Source organism: Lingula anatina, chromosome 3, assembly GCF_051362555.1.
Source record: "Lingula anatina isolate TDL-2025a chromosome 3, LinAna3.0, whole genome shotgun sequence".
Taxonomy (NCBI): Eukaryota; Metazoa; Brachiopoda; class Lingulata; order Lingulida; family Lingulidae; genus Lingula; species Lingula anatina.
In genome coordinates, this window is record NC_141769.1 from 15372899 (window position 1) to 15396226 (window position 23328).

General features: G+C 33.0%; 2 protein-coding genes across 8 annotated transcripts in view; one reads left to right on the forward strand and one right to left on the reverse strand.

Annotated features, from left to right (window-relative positions):
* Positions 1-4: 4 nt before the first annotated feature.
* Positions 5-3843, forward strand: LOC106163172 (high mobility group protein B2). Its single transcript, XM_013540683.2, has 5 exons — positions 5-193; positions 1687-1847; positions 2076-2239; positions 2374-2542; positions 2851-3843. Exons 2-5 carry the CDS (start codon positions 1698-1700, stop codon positions 2974-2976), a joined length of 609 nt encoding a protein of 202 aa, XP_013396137.1. The 5' UTR covers positions 5-193; positions 1687-1697; the 3' UTR covers positions 2977-3843.
* A 1632-nt stretch (positions 3844-5475) lies between these two features.
* Positions 5476-23328, reverse strand: part of LOC106175910 (putative phospholipid-transporting ATPase IA) — a 41779-nt gene continuing 23926 nt past the window's right edge. For 4 of the 7 annotated variants that reach the window (XM_087008902.1, XM_087008903.1, XM_087008899.1 and 1 more), the window contains exons 9-38: positions 23079-23149; positions 22685-22785; positions 22293-22401; positions 21824-21951; positions 21385-21462; positions 21073-21161; positions 20669-20735; positions 20270-20384; positions 19742-19824; positions 19038-19087; positions 18699-18768; positions 18324-18408; positions 18040-18179; positions 17750-17797; positions 17329-17419; positions 16697-16761; positions 16112-16284; positions 15793-15898; positions 15518-15595; positions 14979-15089; positions 14586-14660; positions 14120-14242; positions 13605-13745; positions 12992-13048; positions 12524-12631; positions 11925-12013; positions 11195-11296; positions 9449-9537; positions 8641-8684; positions 5476-6643 (exon numbers count right to left, since the gene is read on the reverse strand). In XM_087008902.1, the coding sequence (XP_086865028.1) occupies positions 6590-6643; positions 8641-8684; positions 9449-9537; positions 11195-11296; positions 11925-12013; positions 12524-12631; positions 12992-13048; positions 13605-13745; positions 14120-14242; positions 14586-14660; positions 14979-15089; positions 15518-15595; positions 15793-15898; positions 16112-16284; positions 16697-16761; positions 17329-17419; positions 17750-17797; positions 18040-18179; positions 18324-18408; positions 18699-18768; positions 19038-19087; positions 19742-19824; positions 20270-20384; positions 20669-20735; positions 21073-21161; positions 21385-21462; positions 21824-21951; positions 22293-22401; positions 22685-22785; positions 23079-23149 (2740 nt within the window). In that variant the 3' untranslated portion in view covers positions 5476-6589. Of the gene's footprint in view, positions 6644-8247; positions 8274-8640; positions 8685-9448; positions 9538-9920; positions 9949-11194; positions 11297-11924; positions 12014-12523; positions 12632-12991; positions 13049-13604; positions 13746-14119; positions 14243-14585; positions 14661-14978; positions 15090-15517; positions 15596-15792; positions 15899-16111; positions 16285-16696; positions 16762-17328; positions 17420-17749; positions 17798-18039; positions 18180-18323; positions 18409-18698; positions 18769-19037; positions 19088-19741; positions 19825-20269; positions 20385-20668; positions 20736-21072; positions 21162-21384; positions 21463-21823; positions 21952-22292; positions 22402-22684; positions 22786-23078; positions 23150-23328 lie in introns of all 7 variants that reach the window. The other 3 variants (XM_087008898.1, XM_087008900.1, XM_087008901.1) reach the window with 3 other exon arrangements.

The following is a 23328-nucleotide window of genomic DNA, read 5'->3' on the forward strand; positions in this document are numbered from 1 at the left end:
TTACATTTTGATTGGACAGCGCTGGGGACGCTAGTCACGAGGCACAATTCTAAGCTTGGATTGGTCAACATTGCCGGTTAATCTGAAACGGACCAATCATAAGCCAGAGTTTTCCGGGCTGTGTTTTCTTATGTAGCCGCATAAGTAGCGTGGGCCAGCCATTTCAAGCTGCAAGGCAGGAGACCGGTAAAATGTAAGTTCAGTTATCTTTATGTTTAAATCAACGGACACTGAAAAAAACATTCTGCATTGGCAGAATATGAATATAAATAATTTATGCATATTTTTTATTCTGTGTCCAGAGTTATTTTTATAATGCAATTTATTTTCAAAGTGAGCTTATCAGCTGATAACTCCAACCTGTGGTCCGTCAATGTAATGATGGAGGACGGCTTGTGCTCGATTTTTCAATTTGGCTGAAAATCATTTTAAAATGAGTGATTGTAAAATCTGTGATGAGATATTGATAGAAACTAACGGGAAAAAGGCACATGCAAAAATTCTTGATGATCGATAGCTGAATTTTTGAGAAATTGGACTTTTCAATTTAGTATGCCTTTGTTACATGGCCAAACAACAGTCCTATGCCTTGTAATGTGCTGCCTACATCTAGCCTGTATATCCATATAGACACTATGTACCATGCAATGGAGTAGGGGGCTTGTCAGACGAAGTCTCTAGCTTCCACAAAAGCTATCATTTTTGGGTTTTACCATCATAAAACTATTCAAAGATGATTTTAAAGGGGACTTTCATTCATCAGGTCAAAAATTGCTTCGTGGAAGGTGGATTTTGGGGTCAAGAAAAATGTCGGCTGTGTACCAATACTTTACAGTGTAAAGCCATAGTATGGGCACTATAGCATGTAGTATACACTGTAAATGGGTACCTGGTACACGATGGGCAAACTTGGCCCATTAGATGGGGGTTATTTAGGGGGGATTTAACAGAAGTAAGGGGGGTGGATGGTGACCTTCTTTGTTTGTCAGACTGGTTTAAACTGGATTTTGCATGTTGAAATGGCAACTGTGGAGAATCTTTCGAGACGGGGCGGTGTGTTTGGCTGTATTGTAATGCTAGCCTGGTGATTTACGTGGTCATATACGATGGTTTTAATTTGAGGAAACCTCTTTCAATCTCTTGATATGATGTTTTAGAGTTAATTTTAAGATTTTATATGGATGACCTTGGAGTAAATTGCTTTGTTTTTCAAGGTCAAACTCTGTTGTTTTTTCGAGCATATTTTGCATGATATTTTTGATAGTGTATTTGGAATATGGTACATTTAGAGAAAGGTGGTCACTATAATGTTGCATCAGAGCAATATTTGCATCATTTGTAGAAGTGCAATATTAAGGAATATTTATTTGCAAATTTTCAAAAGTTTAAACCTTTTTTAACAATGCACCTGTTTGAAAAGATGAAAAAATGCTTGGATAGTCTTATTATTTATGTAACATTGATTTTTAGTGGTCTTGACATTTGTATACATGATTTTGTTGGTAAAATGAACATATTTTATAATGGTTTAGAGCATGTTTTGGAATTTTTTACGAATAAGCGTTCATGTTTTTTTAAAAATCTATTATTATGCATTATTACATAATCAATAAAATGTTATTGAAAAATTCACATAACATTTGTGTATTTTAGAGAATAATGAAAACAATTTCTGTTAATTTCTAGCATCTTGAATCATGGGCAAAAAGGATGCAGATAAGCCAAGGGGGCGTATGTCTTCATATGCGTTCTTTGTGCAAGTGTGCCGCGAAGAGCACAAGAAGAAACACCCAGGAGAGAATGTGAACTTCAGAGAGTTCTCCAAGAAGTGCTCTGAAAAGTGGGCTGTAAGTATTTTGTTAAATTGCAAAATTCCAAGAAAACAGAAGTTATATTTTCTCTTTACCATAGGGTTCAGCAGTTATTTATGTGTAAAATATTCTGCAGTATGAAGTGTATGGAATATTGTCCTTTCAATGTTTTTATTTCTTATTCTTTTGAAATACTTATGTGTTAAAATTGCAGTGAACAATAAAAAAAATCAATTTTAAGTCAAAAATGTGCTTTGTTTTCAGAGTATGACAGCCAAGGAAAAAAAGAGGTTTGAAGAAATGGCTGAAAAGGACAAGGCTCGTTATGAGAGAGAGATGGCCAAATATGTTCCCCCTCCAGGTGAATCTGGTGGCAAAGGAAAGAAGAGGAAGCAGAAGAAGGATCCTAATGCACCTAAGAGGGGAATGTAAGTATTTTGAAGTTGAGAGTCATTTTAAGATTCAAGAATTTATGTCATTGCAATCACATTCAAGTGTTGGCTGATAAACTAAGTAACAATAATTGATTTGTTTAACTTTATTGTGCTCTTTCACATTTCAGGTCTGCATTCTTTTTCTTCTGTGCCCAAGAACGCCCTGCTCTGCGGGCTCAGTTTCCAGACTTGGGCGTCGGTGAAATTGCTAAGAAGTTAGGTGACAAATGGTCCAAGGTTACCGACAAGAGTGCTTTCGAAAAGATGGCTGCCAATGACAAGGCCAGATATGAAAAGGTAACTTTTTTTTTTTGGAAAGGAATGCATTTGTCTAAATGCTATTGTCTGTTTTTCACAAATTAATGATCAGTGTGTCTGGGAGAGTTAAACCTTGAATGCAGATACAGCATAGGGGATCCTGATGAACATTACCTAAAAATGGTTTTATAATAATGTCAACTTGCATTTAGGATCTGTACTTGTGTGAAACCTGTGCAAATTAGTAATATGTAGAATGAAAATTCTGCATTTGATATGCTGTACAGGGAATTGCGAACTTACATATTTAGCAACAGCATTTTAATAAATATTGTTTGTGCTTGCAGGAAAAGAGTGCATATAGTAAGAAGGCTAAGGCATCTCCACAGAAGAAGGCCAAAGAGGAGAGTGAGGAGGAAGAGGAAGATGATGAGGAGGAGGAAGATGAGGATGATGATGATGATGATGAATAAACTGTCTTTGATTACAACTTCTTTCGTGTCCACTCCCATCTTGCACTTACTTAATTTGTAGGCTGTAATTTCACCTTCTCTCGCATAGACACTGAATATTTCCCTACTATTGGACACTTCTCTGTTAAGTTTTGATCAGTAAGGAGTTTTATTCAGTTTTGAAAATGTTCAGAAGTGAGATGGCCACCATCATTTTGTTGGATGGATCTTCATTACTGTATATAGGAGATCATAATGGTTATTAGATTGCTTGTAAAGAAAGATTTCACCAAGTAGATGCTTGGGTAACTGAGAATTATTTTTTAATACCATAATGGGCTGAGCAAAAGTTCTTGTGAATACTTGAAATTGCAGGCCAAAATTGAAATTTAGATGTAAATATAGTATGCCACAGTAAATGACCTTTTGCTGACGTAGAAATTGCAACATTCTGAAATTCATTCATCTTTTCATTGCTATTGTCTTTGTATAGTAGATTGTTTTATATTTTGCTTATACTTGTATATTGTGTGTTCTGTTTCTTGGTGACAGAGCCCTGTGAACACTTACTTCTCGTTTTCTGTGGATTTCTGGGAGTTCATTTTAGCAGAAGTAAATGTTTGCTCTTTATCTGTATTGGTCAAGTTTTAGTCATCATTTGAGAAATTCTTAAGCTTTTGACTATTGCCATCTGTTTGTGTTGCATCTGGCAAGAGATTGCATTAAAATCGGGAAGTGGCTGTGAATAGAGAAGAGGCCTTGATGATGAGCTGGGAAAACGGCATTGTTACGGAATTGGTGTATACAGATCCAGAGAAACATTTTTATTTCTCATTAGTGTTGTGAGCAGGTTTTATCTTGAACAACAATAAAATGGTTTTATATCAACTGCTGATTTTGTTTTCTTAGGGATAAGGAGACTGGTTGACACATGGTCAAAACGTACCATTGTTTACTCTTCAATTAAAAAGGGAATTGTGGCAGTATATAAAGCCCAAGTGAAACTGGTGTTGCCATTCTTTCAGTTCATGATGTAAGCAAAACGTCTTGGCCGCATTCTGAATTACTCTGTTCCCAATAGTTCCTACCTGAAGCCTTTAGCAGTAGAGCTGAAAATGAAGCACATCCCCCCATATTTGATCTAAAGAAACCTATTATTTGATTTCTAGTTATCGACGATTTGGAGGTGGGACATGTATTGGCATTGAGGAAAGTAGCTATATTTCAGGGAAAGTTGGGTTTTCAGTTATAGAAGTTCTTACCCACATTGCCTAAAAGGAAAAGTGATTTGCAGGGTTCTTTACAAAATTATTTTGTGAGAGGTCATTTTCAAAACTACATATCTAGTGTTTGTAATGTGGAAAACATTTGTTTAGTTGGTCGAAGTTAATATAGTTTCAAATACTGGAAAGTCCCCTAATGTGCTGATGTGCAAAATGAATTATTTGTTTTTTAATTGTATTTTTGTTTTAGTAATAACCTTGCATAAGTTATAGTTATTAGAAGAATTCTTTTATTCCATCTTAGAACAATGACAGTTCATGAATAACAATTACACAGCCAAGAAGACGTAATTTGCTTCTCACATAAGATTTTGAAAATATTGCACTTCTTTAGGGATGAAAGGCATATCAAAACCAATTTTTAATATATTTGTTCAATAACCCCCTTCCATCCTTCTTTTAGAACCAATTCCAATTTTTACCTGGGCAATGACATTGAAATATGATTCTACAGATAACTGTTGTTCAAATTAATTACCAAGATCTATATTTGTAAATAAACCCCCATTCCTTGAGAAATTTTATTTAAATTTGTACATGAAGTGACAGTTAAATCAATAATGGTGATTACAACATGCATACTGCACAATGTAAAATAACTTCCTAAAGAAGTGCAATATGAAGCTTAAACTGACACGTGAAAGTGAAATTTGACAATTTCGGGAAGAAAACATTTCTAAACATTTTTGCAACACAGTGTGTTAAGGTGACATAATGGATAGATGGATTAAGACTGAATTCAAGGAATGTAGCTTAGGCTTGTTTATCACCCTGGTGACCCTTGAAAAATACAAAGTAATACATATTTGTCAAAGGCAGGCAGAGAGGGAGGGACACTATCTCCAAACAAAATGACATATACAAGAGAAAAAAATATTTACAAATGATATTAATTAGTCAATTTTGTCCCTCTATCCTCATTTTGTTTGTGGGAAAATGTCATTTACAGGGGAGAAGGGCTGACAAAAAATGAAAGATAAATTTCTGGATTATACTTGCTCTGAAATCCTCGCTAAAATCTGAAAGTAACTCGCTTCCATGCACCATACATAATGGATGTTCTATATTCTCTCTCTCTTTCTCTTACTAATTTACCCCATTTTGAAGTGAAATGGGGCAAATGTTGTCAAAAATGTAATGTTCTACAGTCATTAATCAGGTTATTCAAACTGCAGGCAGGTGTTCTGTCCTTCCCTTGTCCTCTTAGCATCTAGTGAATACAATCTTTAACAAAATATTTAAGCAAAATAGAGATCACATTTATTTATTATTATATTACATTTAAATTTCCAACGCTAACAGCCGATTGTAACTATATCTGATTCAATATTAGTACAGATAAGCAATCTGCCTTATGTCAAAAATAACATGGCAAGATATTTTGCTGCCATTGTATGCAAAGAACACTGATGTCAATGCAAAATATAACATTAATTTACTAGTAACAACAATGAAAATTGTATGCCAACAAAACCATTGGTGCATTTGAGAAATGCACCATTAGATTTACAATGTATATAATTGATAATTTAAAAGAACATATATTACAACTATAACATTAATCTTCAAGTCACATACGTTAAACAGACATCTAGATATCATTTACAATAGGAAACAAAAATCCCCTTCCTTCATTGTAACAAAGTTTCTTAATTTCACTTTATATGCACTGTACTTGTGATGCAAGTACACATAACAAAGATGATGCAAAAATATTCAATATATGGAAAACAAAGTTACATTTTATGTATGTTCTGTATAATAGCTATAAGCAAATAATATAAAATGGTAACAAAAAATCAGATCAATGAAAATAATAACAGTTTAATCAGTAAAGACGATTTCTTGTTGTTTTCAACATTTAAAAGCATATATAAGTCAAAAAGAGGTAAAACAGATGGCTGAAATGTTTTGTCATAAACAGACTGTTATTTCACTAATCAAGCCCAAGACATGAAAAGTAAAAAATATGACATAATAATACTTTGGAATTCTGTTTGATTTAGATTTCACGATTTACAACTATGGTCTCAACTATGTGTCAAATCTTGCTACAGTTAACACTCTAGGTTACAATTTACAGTATAGCGACATATGACTATCATCTCTTTCGAATGTGTTTGTACTCCAGGCTGCTGAGGTAATGTAAATTTGTGACGTGTAGTGACACGAAAACAACAGGATGGTATAGACCCATCACTTCAATACATGTATCTCCAGATGCAATTTGTCCACCATTGGGCCAATGACTCGCTCAGCTTGTGTTATGATATATTACTTGTCATCCAGGTATCTCTCAGTCGAATGAACAGTTCTGTGTTTGGACATGAGGTACCAGTCCAGCAAGAGGTTTATGAACCATCAGGTTTTCGATCAGACGTGTCATACTGTCGGATTACAGTTGACTGGAATACAAGACAAACATGTCAAAATTTTAAAACGGGTTCACAAGCTCAGATATAAAATTTGAAAACGACCAATATTGAACAAAATCTGTGAAATGTCTCTTTAATATCTTGGCTTCAGGACAAGAAGCTTGATAATTTAACTTGGTTTTTATCACATTTTAACTCAACTAAAAGTATAGAGAGGTCTTCTAGTTATGTTCAAGCCTAAAGACAAATGTTTCTGTGATAATTCCTGGCAGTGATGATACATATTTCATTCACACTTATTTTGAATTAATGTGAGATGTGTGTCATATAAAATGTATTGATTGCATGGTTATCCTTCATAATACTGATATTCACAGCTTAACTCTGGGACTATAGTTTGTGTGTGTGTGTGTGTGCACGTGCATGTGTGAGAACACACACTTGAAGTATTTCTTCTAGAGTTGAAATCAATATGGTTTCGTAAAAACTAATGTGAAAACCACTTCAAACATTTACTGCGACCCAGTTTGTTTTAAGTTTTATCTAGATCATCTTTTTAGATCATATTTATTCACTAAAACCTTACATATGAAAGACCGTAACAATTTATAAACCTAACTTCTAATACTGACTTGTATTTATGATACATTGTGTCATAAGCACCAGTGTATATTCTAGATAAAGAATTATAGCAATTTAAAAGTTGACCATATGCTAACTGATACAGGAATTTTGACTTCATACCCAAGATTCTTGGTTGATGAAAAAGGAAGACTAAGCAAGTAATAAGGCACTTAAATAGGAGTTGAACTAGATCACTGCTTAATAGAATCAATTCTGGATCTAATTATTCAAGGCAGTTAAAACTCTCTGTGCCCCCCCCCCCCCCAATAAATAAATAAATAAATAAATAAATAAATAAATAAATAAAAATTCTGTGCTGAGATACTCCACTGAGTCTCAGACATAAAAATAAGCTGTGAACTAGTTAAACTTAGGAAAGGGAAAGTTCTTTCTTTCCTTATATCTTTCTTTCCAACCAAGGTAGAATTTCTTACAATTTACAAATCATATTGTTCATACATATGTCTTAATGCAGCATAAGCAATAGAACCACATTCTGTGGTACAATTAAGAGCACCGAGATAGAAGCACAACAGGTGAAGAGAAAATTGAAGGTATTTATCATGGTGAAACAGGGAGAGGATTTTCTTCTCTGATATGAAAATCTGGTTTCAAAGTAGAGATTTCAGAATCTAAAAAAAAAAAAAAAAAAAAAAAAAACATTAATCGCCCAAGATGTTATGAATTTATTCAAGGCAACTGAAATTTAAAAAAAAAATTAATTCAAGCAAGGTGTCTCAGAAGAATAAGGTTCACATCATGTATACATAACTTGGTGTAATCACATTTTTTTTTCGGATATATTGGTTCAGAATTATAAAACATGAGAGTGGACAAAATAAATTAAGGATTTAATCACATCTTTATTTCTTCGTAAATTCAATATACTGGTTCTTAAATCACAGGGGGCGAGGTATAAATAAAGAAAACCAGAAGAAATTTTTTCCCCTCCCCCATAGAGGAAAGATTATCATAGTGCCTCTGAAGCAAAGCTGTACTTGGGGCTATACCTAGGTGACAAAAAACCCATGTGTTCCTACAGAAATTCAGAACAGAACAGGTGATAATGAATTAAAATGAATGTGTTAAAAGCATATTAAAGGGTCAAAATAAAAAGAAAATGATTAAAAAGATGACTTAAACTATTCAAAGCAATTGCAGTTTTTTAAAGCAAATTAATTAACTATTACATGTACTGGTTAAGTTGAGACATTATTAATGCTGTAAAAGGGAAACAAATGCTTCAGTCGTAAACTTGTATCTAACTATAAACCTCTTTTTGTTAATTTTGCACACTATAAAAAAAGAAGAAATGATAATTTAATATAACGCCAAGCATTACAAGATTTATTTAGAAAGACATTTCTTCTGTGAGATCACAGCCTTTCTGCTTTGACACTTACCAATGCCACTGCCCCGCCTTCCTCCTGGGAGAAAGCATAACCGTCTGAAAGATGGATTAAATGTCAACATTAGTGAACTGGTTTGTAAGCTTTAGTTTTATGCCAGCGTAATACAAAATATTTACAATACAAAGAGCAGAAAATAAAATAGGCCCCATTCAGAATAGGTGATCCGAGTACTAACTGATCTGCCCACTAAATATGACTGACCAGGGGCAGATTTAGGGCACCTTCTGGGTCTGGGTTCAAGTTTACATGAATGGGTATTTTATTTTTCTGTAGGATGACGGTCAAAAATGGAGGATGGATCAACAAAGATAAATTGGAAGACTGTCAGAAAATAACTCCTCTGACCATAGTTAAAAAGCGATGCCAATAATTCCATGATGGTCTCCCCGCCTCCACATGCGCCGTCCCTGCAGGGGCCTAGCTAGCAATTAAACCTCAGGGCCAAAATGAAATCCGTTTAATGGCCCATGTGTAGGCTGGGAGACCATAGGGGCATTGCTTTTGAAGTGGGGTTGACATATTTAGTCAGTGGTACATTTAGTACATGGATAATCTATTCTGGATGGGGCCATAGTCCAACATCTTGGGGCTATATATATATATATATATATATATATATATATATATATATATATATATATATATATATATAAAATCCTCAAGTGCAGCACAGTCACTGGAGGGGGGGGGGGGGGTACCAAGATTATATCAACAAAAGTGAGTGTAAATCTGTAGAAGACAAACACACATTTTGATTTTTTAAGTTTTCAAATACAATCTACTGTAACTCATTACTCACGATCTCTCTGTTGAGCTTCTGGTGCCTGAATGGTTGCTGTTGATGGTCGTGTGAACACATTCCGCAGCAACCGTGCCGTCTCTGTGAGTCTAAACATTATTTCAAAGTTGACATTAGTATAAAATGTAGATCAAAGCTGGACATTTCTCATCAAAAATACACAATAGACAATAATTTGCATTAGTTGTCAACATAAAAGCTAAATTATCTTACAAATCTTTTTCGGTATTAGATGAAATAAGTATGAACATTGCCAAATTCAAATCTTAGCATGATTTTACATATCACAAGTAAGTTAAAAAAAAATAAATGCACAAAAGTAAAAAAAAAAAAAGAAAATGAAACAAAAATTCAAAAAGCATGGTTAGGAACAGCTCAGTAACTAATGAAAGATCATAATAAGCATTTATTTATTTGTTAGTTTTTTTTGCATATTTACATCTTAAATTGTGTATAAATTAAGACTCAGTACCTCAGATTTACTATCTATAACAGATCTTCTGCAAGTAAAATGAAAGCACATAAGAAAAAATGCAAACTGCTTAATTTGGCACATAAAAAGTTATTTGAGTTCCCACCCAAAAAATTCCTAAGGAAATAGTAACTATCACAGAAAAGAGACATCACTTTCTTTAAAGTGAACTCAATTTTCATGTTAGGGAGGTAGTTTAGCAATGACCTCGATGCCTTTGTGTATTTCCTTTGGAATTGTTTGAATTGTTTGTCAAAATAAACGTATGGTAAAATGACAAAGAACATGCAACTGGTTACTGTTAATCAATAAAATGGCAATAAATCTATATTTTCAAGTTATTTTGCTTATCAAACTTCAATTTTAACTTTAAAATAAATGATCGCTTAAAACTTGTGTCTAGAGCATCACATACTGCAAAAACTTTTTTTGGTAAAAAAAAAAAAAAACACATCGAGTTCCCAACCCATAAGCATGTGTACACTAAATTGATTAACAGCTCACCATTTAACCCATACACCACATAAAATTGATCAGGGTGCATATTGCATGCTCACACTAAAATCAGTGCATACAAATATAGGAGATGAATTCATCTATAAACCTGTCACAAACAAGTGTTTTCCGATTCACCCATGCAAGTGCATTTTCTTCTGACAAGTGTTATGCCAGCTCTGTTCAACCAGTGCACTTTATTCCTTATGACTAGATTTATTCATCCATTGACAAAAATTACTTAAATCTAGCACCCTCCTAATTGTTTATCTCTATGGCATGTGCAATTACTGACAGCTGACTCTGTACAGCACTATTAGTACTTTGCCTCTTGGATTTTTTTGTTTCGAGAGAAGTGCGACTGTTTTCTCTTTCTTTCTTTTCCATTTTTATAATATTAGACATAAGCCTCCATTTTCATTATCAATGATGATTTTGTGAATAACTCTGTTTCATAGATTTTCATACAAGTGCAAACAGAGTCCCATTCATGTTCTAGCAACTTATTCACTAAAAAGCAATGCAATACGATAAGAGCACTAAAAAGCAATGCAATGTGATAAGAGAGAAAAAAAAACTTATCCAGACAAAAAATACTACATAATACCCTCAGGTTTGTGGAATTTAAGACAAGTAAAACAACTGTATGAGATACCTGTAGTAAGGGACGGAGAGACAAAAGCTTAAAACAAATGAAAACAAAACAAAAAAAAAATAATAATAACAATAAACCAAAATCAAAAGATAATCCCAAACTTATTTCATAAAAGTACAATTACCTTTTCTTAGTTGCTTTAAAAATGACACTGGATAAATCCATTCCTGCAATCTCCCTTTCTTGTACTTCTTCACGCAATGTTTTGAAGACTGTTCTGCGGAAACTTCAGATCAAAACAGAAGATTTATATCAGATTCTTTAATTCCATATTCTTTTTAAATGTTTATTACCACCATTGAAAACCATAGTGCCCTAACTACTTAAAATGAAAAAAAATTAATGTCTCAAATTAATTAGAAATTGGAAAGTGATACAGTGACTGACAAGTGATATGGTTAAGTTCATCTGTGTTGACTACATGTACATGTATGTGCTTTCAGGAGTCAGGAGTATAGCAGATGGAGAAACAATCCTAAGAGTTACATTTACAATACGTAGTAACAATACTCAACATCCAACACGGCATTGATAAACATATAACAAGTAGCATTGCAACATAATGATTAACCATTTTATAAAGTGGACATTTTCATTATAAACTATTATAGTAACAAACTTTTATTCACATGAGCATAGACTACACAGGAACAATTCTTAAAACACCACAATTTAATTAAGGTTGTGTGTATATACATTAGTACCTCTCAGTTTCTTAGTTACTGCACATAGAAAAGATTACACTTGTATGCGGCCTTTATAAAATAAAACAAAGGAAAATAATTGGCCTTTACTCAAAATTTCAATTCTTAGCTCTCTTTATCTCCAATTTACAAATTTGCAAGTAGACTTACGCCTTCCATGCCACATCTCTGAGAAGAGACATTGTTGGAACAAGAATCAGTCCCATCCAGAATATCCCACAACCAAGTACCATACCGTCCTGAAAATACAAAAATATACATTGTCATTCTGAGTCCTTCATGTACAATGTAAGTTAATTCACATTTGACAAAGCTATCGCTAGTATAGCAGCCATGTTCTCACTTACTTATATATATTAATTACCTCACTTCAGGTTTTATCTGTTTTTAAGTATCTGTCCATCAATCATCATCATTTTTGCAGTTAAAAACATTTTTGTACAAATGTCTTTTATGACAAATTCATTACTCTAAAATCATTATGATAATTTAAATGCAAAAAAAAAAAAAATTATAATAATAATAAAATAAAATAAATAAATAAATAAATAAATAAATAAATAAATAAATAAATAAATAAATAAAAAAGCCTAACATGAAGCTTTAGGGACTTAAAGTACAAGTCAAGATGGCAGCAGGCATTGTAATGATAATATCTGACTACTGAAACTCAGTTGTTCGGTCAAGTTGGATTGATCTATGTAGAACAAGAGTTTCATTGGGTATGTGCCTTCAACCACTGTACTTACCATCCCCACCATCTCTGGTCCCACATCAATGGCTGGCCACACATGGCTGTAAACTATCAGGAACAGGAACCAGCTTGCTATACTGCCCCATATGGCTAGGTGAGATATCTGGAACATAACATTATGTGCTTGTACTAGAGCATCAGGAACAGACAATATTCATGGTTTATTGGACAGAAAATCTACTGTAGAAATGCAACCATCAATGGCAGCTAGTAAAAATATCCGTAAGTAAATCCAAAACCTCTGTGAAGTGCATACTATCAACCCTCATATTTTTTTCCATCTTTCAATATTCCCAAGCAGGTTTTGAAAGTAAATGCTTGCAGTTGCTTTACTGGAGATACAGACAACCAAACAACTCATTTTAGTATTTGTACCTACACAAGCTTGTGCTTGGCTATCTGGGAGATACATGCAACTGAAACAATATAGCATTTAGTGTTTAAGTGTGTGTTTATATCTTACCCATGTCCATGCACTGTGCTCCAGACCAGCTTTAATACACACTGTCACTACCACATACTGAAATACAGGGAAGATAAAATGCAGGGAACTGTGTAACAAAAGAACTTTTAAAGCTCGAAAATTGGTCAAAATTGTCAGACCAAAATTTTCGTATACTCTGACCAAAGTTTAATCAGTAGTACTCCAATGCAGGTAAGACATTACAACTCACATTAGTTTGAACTGAAGATCCAAATTTTGGTCTAATAATTTAGGCCAATTTTCTGGCTGAACTTTTGTTTGTGAAACCAGTCAGATACATGTACCAACAGAACTTGACACAAATCTATCAAACCACATGTAGCAATATTACATATTATTCTAAACTAAAACAAATCTAAAAATGTGTATTCATCAACTGTGCTCATCAATAAAGCTAAAAGGTAATCTATCACTGCATACTAACCTGATATTTCCCAGAAATAAGTAATGTCTTATTTGATCTGTGGGCAGGATCTCAATGTGTGACTCATTTCCTAGAAATAAGGGGTTTCTAACTTGACCAATAGACACTTACTATATAGATTACATTTTTAGAAATAACTGCTTTTGCATTTTAGCTGCTGATACTTACTGTATATACCATATTTCCTAAAAACAAATAGTTTCCAGTTTGACCTGTGGAGAATGCTATGTCTTGATTTAGTGCTAGCAAGGTCATCCAGAATAAAACTATGGAATGGAAAACTGAGTTTGATATCCACATCCAGAATATCTGAAAGAATGAAAAACAAAAAGATTTACAAATGTGAAGTGAAAAATGTATACTCTAACAGTCTTTCGCAGACATGCCTTGTCTGCATGTATTTCCAGCTCATGAAGTGAGCTCCCTCTCCTGCTGTAATACTATAATAATACAGTAAAATGTGCTTAGTTGCACTTACTTGCATTCTATGTTTACATGATAGTTTCCCATTACTTCTAGGCACTATTCAATTGTTAAATGACCCATCAAACAATAGCTATAAACTTTCTGAATATCATCATGCAAGCAACCTTGTGATTCTGAACTAAGTCATCAGTTTCAGAACAAAGCAAATTATCATTTAAAAGCAATATCTTTCATAATATATATAGATAGAAAGTTACCTTGACATTGAATAAATCGGAGTTCTGTGATGTTCTATATAAAGCTGGGAACTCCATCAGACTCTCTGCACTGCAGTACCTGTCAAAAAGACCTAGCACCACTGGAGGGGCCATTGTGAAGATCTGATTGAAAAAAATTAATAATGAATAATTTAAATGGAGAAACGCTATCATCAAAGCAATTTTGATCACATCCTTAACTGTCAGCAAGTTTTTATCAAAAGAGAAAACAAAATTTCGGTGACATTTTAAAACTTTAGTTACAAAGTTTTCATGGGTTTTTCACCCTTGCCATGCACAGAAAATATAGCATTGAAATGCATGAAGTGTGATAAATTATACCATTTGCAAATCTGAATGAATTTTCCTCACAGAATGATAAACTCCATTTAAAAACCTTAATTTATATGTACAATTCTTTTCTTTTATCTCCATTAAAAACTTAAGATGTAACTTCAACACTCACCACATTATAGAGACCTATTGTCCACCTTTCAAATAAGATTTGCCCTGAGAAGCCATTCATAAAAGCAAACCAGAACTGAAAAAAAGTAATGGATGAGAAGAACTTTCAAGTCAACTACAAACACAGCCTGGTAAGGATGGCTGAATGTCGAATATATCCTAAATATACTTTTCAAGTATTCTGTTTACTCCCCTCAGTATTTTAAACAATGTTTCTAGAAATGTTATTTTTAACAGCAAACATTATATTCTTAAGCTAATAACTGCTTTTATTATAGCTCATCATCATTCTTTAACAATCCAAAATATTTTGATGTTCTATACAAAAAGTATAATCCTCTGTTTAATAATTATCACTTGTTTTATATTCATATCATGTCAAATGAATACTTACTTGTATAACATAGAGGGTGACATTTTTATAAAAAGAGTACAGAATCAGTTTCACAGTTCTTGTATAGCTCCAGGAACCATGCACAAACAATAACTTGTTCAAGAAGCGGAACTGGAAAGAAAAAAGAAAAATATATTTTTGCATATCATCAAACACAATACTTACTAATGGTTGAAGTTATATCCAAACATGAAACATTAAATCAAATATCTTTGAAATGACCACAAAGCGTATTGTTACCATCTGAATTTTCAAATTTTAGCTGCATGTTCTCCTTATATAATACACAATTCTATCTTTGAAATGACTGCAAAGCCTTTTGCTACCATCTCGGTTTTCCAAATTCAGCTGCATGTCTCTTTATAAGAATAAACAATGCTATCTTTTGAAATGACCACAAAACCTTCTGCCAGCATCTCAGTTTATGATATTTAGTTGCCCATCTTACATGAAAAAAAATCTTTTTGAAATGACCTCAAAACCTATTGCCATCATTTCTTTTTTTTTCAATGCCTTCTTACAAGAATAAATTCTACTACCTGACCAATGGCGTAATCCGAGGCACATGTAGCCTGCAAACCCTCCAATCCACAGATACCAACACCAACGTGAGCAGCCTGAAACAACAGCATATGGGACAATGTTCTATACCACATACTCCATCCACACTTTTCAGTGCCACTTCCAGCATATTAAGAGAGAGTACTGAATGTCCCTGTATTTTCATTTTTCTACAATACCATTTCATGTACTATGTAAAAGTTCTTGAGGTATAAACTGATAACATGAAGGTTAATTATTTCCCTTTTCTCACCTGTATCATGCCAACATCATTAGCACCATCTCCTATGGCCAGGGTTATAGCTTTGACAGCAGACTTTACTAGTTCTACCAATTCTGATTTCTGTAGGGGAGAAACTCTGCAGGGAAAACATTTTATTATTGAATTACATGAACATGACATTGCTGAATTACAATTTCCATTTTATTAAAATTAATTAAACAAGAATTAAAATATGGTTCAACAAAAATTTTCATCATCTTTAATTAATCTTTTAACTCTATTTTAATGCACAATGTACAGGATGTTGAATATCTTCATAAACTACCACAAGTTATGCACTGTACATTACCTGCAACAAATCACAGCTTTGCATGATTTCGCTATATCCAGAAAGTCTTTCCTACAATCACATGTCAGGGCAAACTTCAATGTACGGCCATCTATTATCAGGCCTACTTCATTTTCCTTGCCTAACTGTTCACCAAAGTCCTCAATGTGTTTTCGTAATGTCTCTCTTGTTGACTAAAAAATTGGTTAGAATTATGAGGAAATTTCTATTATGCTTTATTTTGCATTATGTAATTTTTACACTTTTTGTTCTAATTAAAATTATTTATTCTTGCAACTAAAAGTTGGATTTTACGTTTGTTATAATAAAAAATGATAAAAGAAACAAAAATGCGTTATTGCATTTTCCTGATGTGATTCAGTGTTGAATACAGTGTTCAACATTCATACCAAATAAATAATTAGTAATATGAACCACACCAAATAAACAAGCAAACCGGAGCTATTTTCTCCTTCTTTTTACTTAATGCCAAAATCAATCCACTTTGATAAACACGCCAACATGTCAATTTGTTGACTAAATGTTTTCAGATATTTGGCAAGTTCAAAAACACTCATCATGTCTTAGATGCTGTAAGCAACCTACATCTAAGCTTTCTTCATTGATGATAAGTAGTGGCATTCCCTGAGTTAAAAGCTTGCAAGAGTAGCCTGGAAAAATACCAACAGAAATGCTATCATGCACATATATTTTTTTGTTAATATTGTATAATTTAAAATGACTTTCAGGGCTGTGTTTTAATACCATGAGTTCTAAGTCTTTTATCCAGCCAAATAGATACATTATTTAGAGTCCATTATCACGGCTGCTATTTCAATAGAATCAAACATTGGGTAATAATAGGGAAAGCTACTAAATCACTTAAAAAAGACAGCAGCTCAAATCAGTATAATAAATACAACTGTTACAGTCAAAATGTTAAGACCATAAATGTGTACAAAGATGGCAACCCTTGATTATTGCTATATATTATTGTGAGTGCTGATTGCATGCAAGTTCCTGTGTGAAGGAATGAAATTAACTTGATCCCCTCTAAGGTCATTGCCTGTATATAAAATCATCTTAAAATGTGCAGCCATCTAAACATACATAGCTGTTTTATTCAGACTGAGAGGAAGTGTGTCTTGGAAGGTTTTCCATGAACCCTGTGGCCCATAATTTGATACAGCTTTTTGTCTATTCTTATAATTTATCAAGTAACTAGATTAAGTAGTTACCAATATTAATGGCTGTCTCTTGCTTGTCTCCTGTTAGCACCCATATTTTGATGTCGGCTTTGGCTAGATTGGCTATGCTTTCTGGAACACCCTGCAGGCAACAGAACAATATCAGTGGATTATAAGGCTGTTAGACATTAAGACTGATTACAGCATATTTAAGTGTTTTATATAGAGATTTATAAGGATGACTGTCTTGAAACTAGAGACACCTATTCAATTATAAAACCAAACTCTCACTACAACACTTAATCAAAATATGAAATTATATAATTAATTATTTGGGTAAACTACATGATTTACAATGTACAACAGATGAAACCATTTTAGCAATATTTATGGGTATGAAAAATTAGCATGCAATAAGAAAATTTCATTTAAATATTCAGATTTTATACATCCAACAAAATGTCATTTTTACCTCCTGCAATTTGTCCTCTATGGCTGTGGCACCTAAAAGTTTGAGATTCTAAAAAAAAAGTTTGACTTGATCGATAAGTTTTTCAATATTTATCATGTCTAGACGTTGAGACAGCAAATGCAATTGGTACAATAAAGACAGTGCTTTCAAGTGATCAAAATAATTGTTTCTTTTTATACATAGTATCTTTCCATTTACGAAATCATTCATTTATAGATTCACCCAATTATTAAACTAGCGTAAACATAACTTATCAATATTTTCACATACACGACCATTAAACAAAATACCTTTTCTATAAGTTCAGCAGCTTCTTCCAGCTTTCTTTCTCTATTCTGTAATGAAGTGCTGGCCTTGTAGTATGTGTGCTTCCACTCATCATAAAACTCAGGCTCTATTTCCGCCTCAGCTAAACACAATGTCCTCAGACCTAAATGGAAAGAATTGAGAAAGGTTCAAAATTAAATAATATTTTTTTAATGTTTGAAAACCTTCAGATCTCACTTGAAGCAATCAACTCTTCAACTCTAAATAGGCAAAATATTAATTTGGATATAACACGTTTTTTTCTTACCAATATTGGCAAACTGTTCTAAATGATTCATTGTGTCCTCTCTATATGGTTGTTCGGGGCCTAGTCTTTCATAAATCACAGAATCCTGGAAATGAATATTATGGAAAGGAAAGGAAATCAATATTATGGCATCCAACATAAAACATATGCAAGTGTTTTAATTTGTGGTACAAATTTATCATCACCATCAACATTATTTGTCACAATAACCCTGCCTTAAGGCACAAACAAGGTTAACTTCAATCTTTCTAGTCTGAGGGCAAATGTAAATCTACTTTTCACATGTGCACATACTGCTCCGAGGTAACCACAGTGATAATGATATTTTTAATATAAAAAGCATTTGGAATTTATTTTAAAAAATACCAAACTTACAGCTCCTTTGCAAAGAAGTTTGATCCTCCCACTGGGTGTCTTCACTACCACAGACATTCTTTTTCTAAAACTATGAAATCATTCAGTTGTATAAGTACATGTACCTTCAAACACAGACCTCAATCTATAAAAAATTTGTCAAAAATTTTGACCTGCATGAGTGGGATGACTGCATAAAAGTTAACTTATTTCTTTATACTCACTGACATACAGAAAGGTCAAACAAAGATCAACAAATCAATTAATGGGCACTTTGGAATAGCTAAGGCACTGTATGAAAAACAGCTTATGCAATTTCACATTAATTTTTTTGAGTCAGTTACCCATTTTCCTTCATACCTTGTGAAATCTAACACATTGAGTATTTCATATGTTTTAGGGGTACCCATCTGTAAAAAATACATGATGATTAAAATGAGTTATCATCAAATGCATTGTACATTAAACTTGATTACATAGTTAGCATAGATAATGATATCAGTGAATTTGAGCATAACATTGACCAATGCTATCATTTCTGACCATTCAGAGAAAAAAAGCAATTCATTGCTGCCTAATCCATCCATCAGACAACAACAAATTCAGTTGACAGGAATGTTGGAACTTTTGATGTTATCTTGGATGAAGCTGACATTCAGATAATAATTAACCAAATAAAGCAATTGCAGATGTTTGCTTTTGGTCAAAAAATCAACCTAAGCCCAAGTCTATATGTTTTGCCTAATGAAAGTAGTAAAGCTGACAAAATATGTTATACAAGTTTAAAAAGCATTACATACAATTTAGCTGCTAGCAAACAAATATTACCCATAAGAAGGTGATTTCATTCCATATGAAAAAATGGTTTTATAATTATGATGTTGATCTATCATAATAATTATTATAGATTCATAACACCTGTGCTTCACTTGGGTATTTCCCTTAAACTATTTAAGTCACATAAAATGATGAACTTCATCAGTGGTATTGGACGTACCATCTGTGTGAGAGGAGCAGAAGTCACATAATTGTAAGGGAAAAGATGTGAGAATCCGAAAACATACCACTTCTATTGTGACAGATTCTGGAGTTCTCTGAGTGAAAACAAATCCTAGTTTCTTGGCACCTTTGACTAACGCACCTTCATCTGGAAATAAGAGTTTGGAATCAGTATAACTGAAATGTCATAAGAGTAAAATAAAAGCTATACATGTTAGGCATAAATTATAGGTGTATACTGGACATTTTCATTGTGACAGCATAAGAATGATATAATTATGAGACTGTCATATGGCACAAATAACTAAAGAAAACAGCAGATTTTACCACTAATACTCAACATAAACATGTCAAATTTGATAAATTACAAATTTCAAATATTTCACTTTTAATGTTTCATTCTTTATGAATTTTTATTTGAGGTTTCTCTCAAAAGTTTTTTCTTCTGTTTTTTTTTTTTTTTTTTTTTTTTTTTTTTTTTTTTTTTTTTGCAATTTGAAACATCTATCATTGGTGTTACTTTGATAAACATAATGGAACAACTTTGTCCAATATAGTGTCATATTTATATAATATATTTTATATGGCAATACCTGGAGAGGAGGCCTGGTATATAATATTCCTCTCATCATTTGGATCTACCTCAGGGATGACTGTGTGACACACTGCCAGCAGGGACAGAAAGTCTGATATCACTTTCGCTGACACCTGGAAATGTAGTCACATCTTCAGATTCAATGAAAATTTAAAGCTGCAATGGAACTCTCTCCACAGTGCATGAGCTTGGTCTCAGGAACAAAGTTCTAAGACATCCATATAAAAAAAATACATTGGAAATGACAAAAGTCATTTTCTTGTCATATATATATATAATCATATATATTTCAGATAAGTTCTTAAGTTTCCACAATTTTTTTTCTTTTTTGCCTTTTAAATAGCTGATAGCTGTACTGTACCTAGTATACGAGTGAAGAATTCAGCAGACTACTTACATGGTTACTTTTCAAGTTTTGTATCAGAGTTGGATCAAACACATCTGTGTCATCAGCATCGTGTTGACTGTAGTAGCAAAAGTAATTGTTTGCAATAAGAAACTTCACATATCACACACTAGGATACCTTGTAAATTTGATAGCTCTACTGATCAAGCCTAAAATATTTTTCTTGTTTTTCAACAAAATACACAAACTGAATATCATTCTGGTTAAACTGAAAGTAGGCCTATATATACCATGATTTATAAGCTTTTAGAGCTGTCTAAACTCACCAATACGTACTTTACGTAAGCTCATCTATACATAACATAATAATTAAATGTGTTACATATAATTTCATGTACTTTCCCATACATACAAAGTATTGTGTTATGCATATAATTACCAGTATATATACTAACCCATACATAACCCCAGCAATGCTGCATCTCTTGAACACCATCACATTTCTTGTGAGGGTGCCTGTCTTATCAGAGAAAACATACTTCACCTGAAACACAGACACACTGATTTATATGAAATTTAATCAAATCACTGAGTAAACTAGTCCCATCTGATTAGTCAGGAAGTGATAAAAATGGGATGACATTCTATACCCTTTAAGTCTTGTTTTAATTACTGACAGCATAAGACACCATATCAATATTTGGCAGACTGGTATTAAAATGATAATTTCAAAAATTAAGAAGCAGTTTTCATAAAAGAATATTCACCTGTCCTAATTCCTCATTGAGATTTGATGTTCTTGCAATGGCTGGGGTATCAGTGGGAGCATAGTACATATCTATATCCTAAAATAAAGGACAGGAACATAAACTGCAGAACACAAACACAGGGTGCTTGAATTGTGAAAGAAAAGTCTAACAACATTTTATTAATTTTTTGCATCTAAATGAGTTCCTTTGGTTTTTTTATTAAAAAGCTTTCATTATATAATTATAATAAAACATTTTGTTTTGTCTAATTAATTCATGTAGTTTTTTACTTTATGTTGTCTATTTTTCAGCATATTATAAACATTAATTCGCATCTGGTAAAAAAAAAATCACCACAAATTAACAAGTTAAACAATTTTTTCCCAAATTTATGAAATAATATATCAAGGAAAAGTCACACTAGTCACGGGACAAAGGGAACTCTGAAACCACTCACCCAATTTATAAAAATAGCTTGTATGAACTTGACACACTCAATGGTCACTTGAAGACTGATGGGAATGAGGTTGTTGTATAAAATGATGAAGGTAAGGAAGTTGTAGCCAAAGTTGCTGGGTGCCATTTCTGAAAAGGACAATACTTGTTCAAATATGCAAATCATTACTTTCCTTTAAGAGCAAACAATCCTAAAATAAGGCTGCATACAGTAAATTGAAGGTGCAAAAGTGTACATTCAATTAAAAGAGCAAAGACAGTCTATAGAGAATAATGTAAAAAACACAAGCATGGTCAAGTAATTTCTGGAATGTCAGCATTCTCAATTATTGTTTCTACAAATGAAACATTTAATCTACCATGCAAATTCAACCCTCCCCCCTCATACACATGTGTGATGCACACACACACACATATACATATATGCAATGCACACACACACACACTATACAGTTCAAAACTAGTTGTACCTTTAAAGGCTAGATACCAATCTTTCTTGTCCCTGCCACTGGTCCATATTTCATTGGCTGCTGCACTGAATCCTGACATGAACAGCAAGATAAGGAAAAGGACTACAATCTGGAAGAGCACAAAGAGATATTTATCTTTTATAAATGATACAGGTAAATTAAATAACTGAAAAAGAACTGAAAAAAACTATCATCCACCTCCATCGTTGTTATCTGTTTGTCCTTACTTCCCTGTTTATTCCTTGTTTTGATTTTGACCGTTTGTCAGTCCATCTACATTTTGTTTGGATTTTTTAATGTCAATTTTGTACAGACTGCATGAATTCTAGAAAGAATGCACTTTTTATGGACCAGTATGGCAACATAATTCACCCACTACTTTTCAAACTCACTTGATAGTTGGTGACTTTTTCTACATGAGAGCGTTTCAGAGGAGCACCTGCAGTAGAGTTGAGCATTAACTTGGTCTCATGACCCGTGTACACTGCCAGACCTGGAATCACAAAATAGTATCAGACTAAATAGTATCAGAACAGTTTAAACTCCATGCAGATAATGAAATCAAAACTCGAGTTTATCATTATAGTCTTTTTCAGCAATACTTTCAAGACACAGCTTTGGGTTTCTAGCATTTGTGTCAAACGAATATGAGGCTCACTGGGCAGGTTCTTAATTAATTTAATTTGGTCACCTACAAAAGGGACAAAACACACTGTCAGTTTATTTCTGGTGTAATTTGGTCCAAACATGACAACAGATATATATAAAGCACAGGTGAGCTCTCACCATATATCCACTTGGTATTTCTCAACACAGCACCTCGTAGTAACAGCTGGTCTGGACCCAGGGGATAGGCCCTGAAATATGAAGAATTATCTAACTACCAAAAAAAGATAGAAGTAGATGACAAAAATTCATTACAAAAAAAAAAAAAAAAAAAAAAAAAAAATACTGCCTTTTTCAATTTTTTTTTACAAATGCAGAGTACAAAAATCTATCAATATCTGAGTGACAATAGAAAAAAAACTGCATCCCA

Coding starts and splice junctions, on each gene's coding strand:
- LOC106163172 (XM_013540683.2), top strand. CDS start 1,698: ATGGGCAAAAAGGATGCAGATAAGCCAAGGGGGCGTATGTCTTCATAT. Junction 1,848..2,075: donor AGTGCTCTGAAAAGTGGGCT/GTAAGTATTTTG, acceptor CTTTGTTTTCAG/AGTATGACAGCCAAGGAAAA. Junction 2,543..2,850: donor ACAAGGCCAGATATGAAAAG/GTAACTTTTTTT, acceptor TTGTGCTTGCAG/GAAAAGAGTGCATATAGTAA.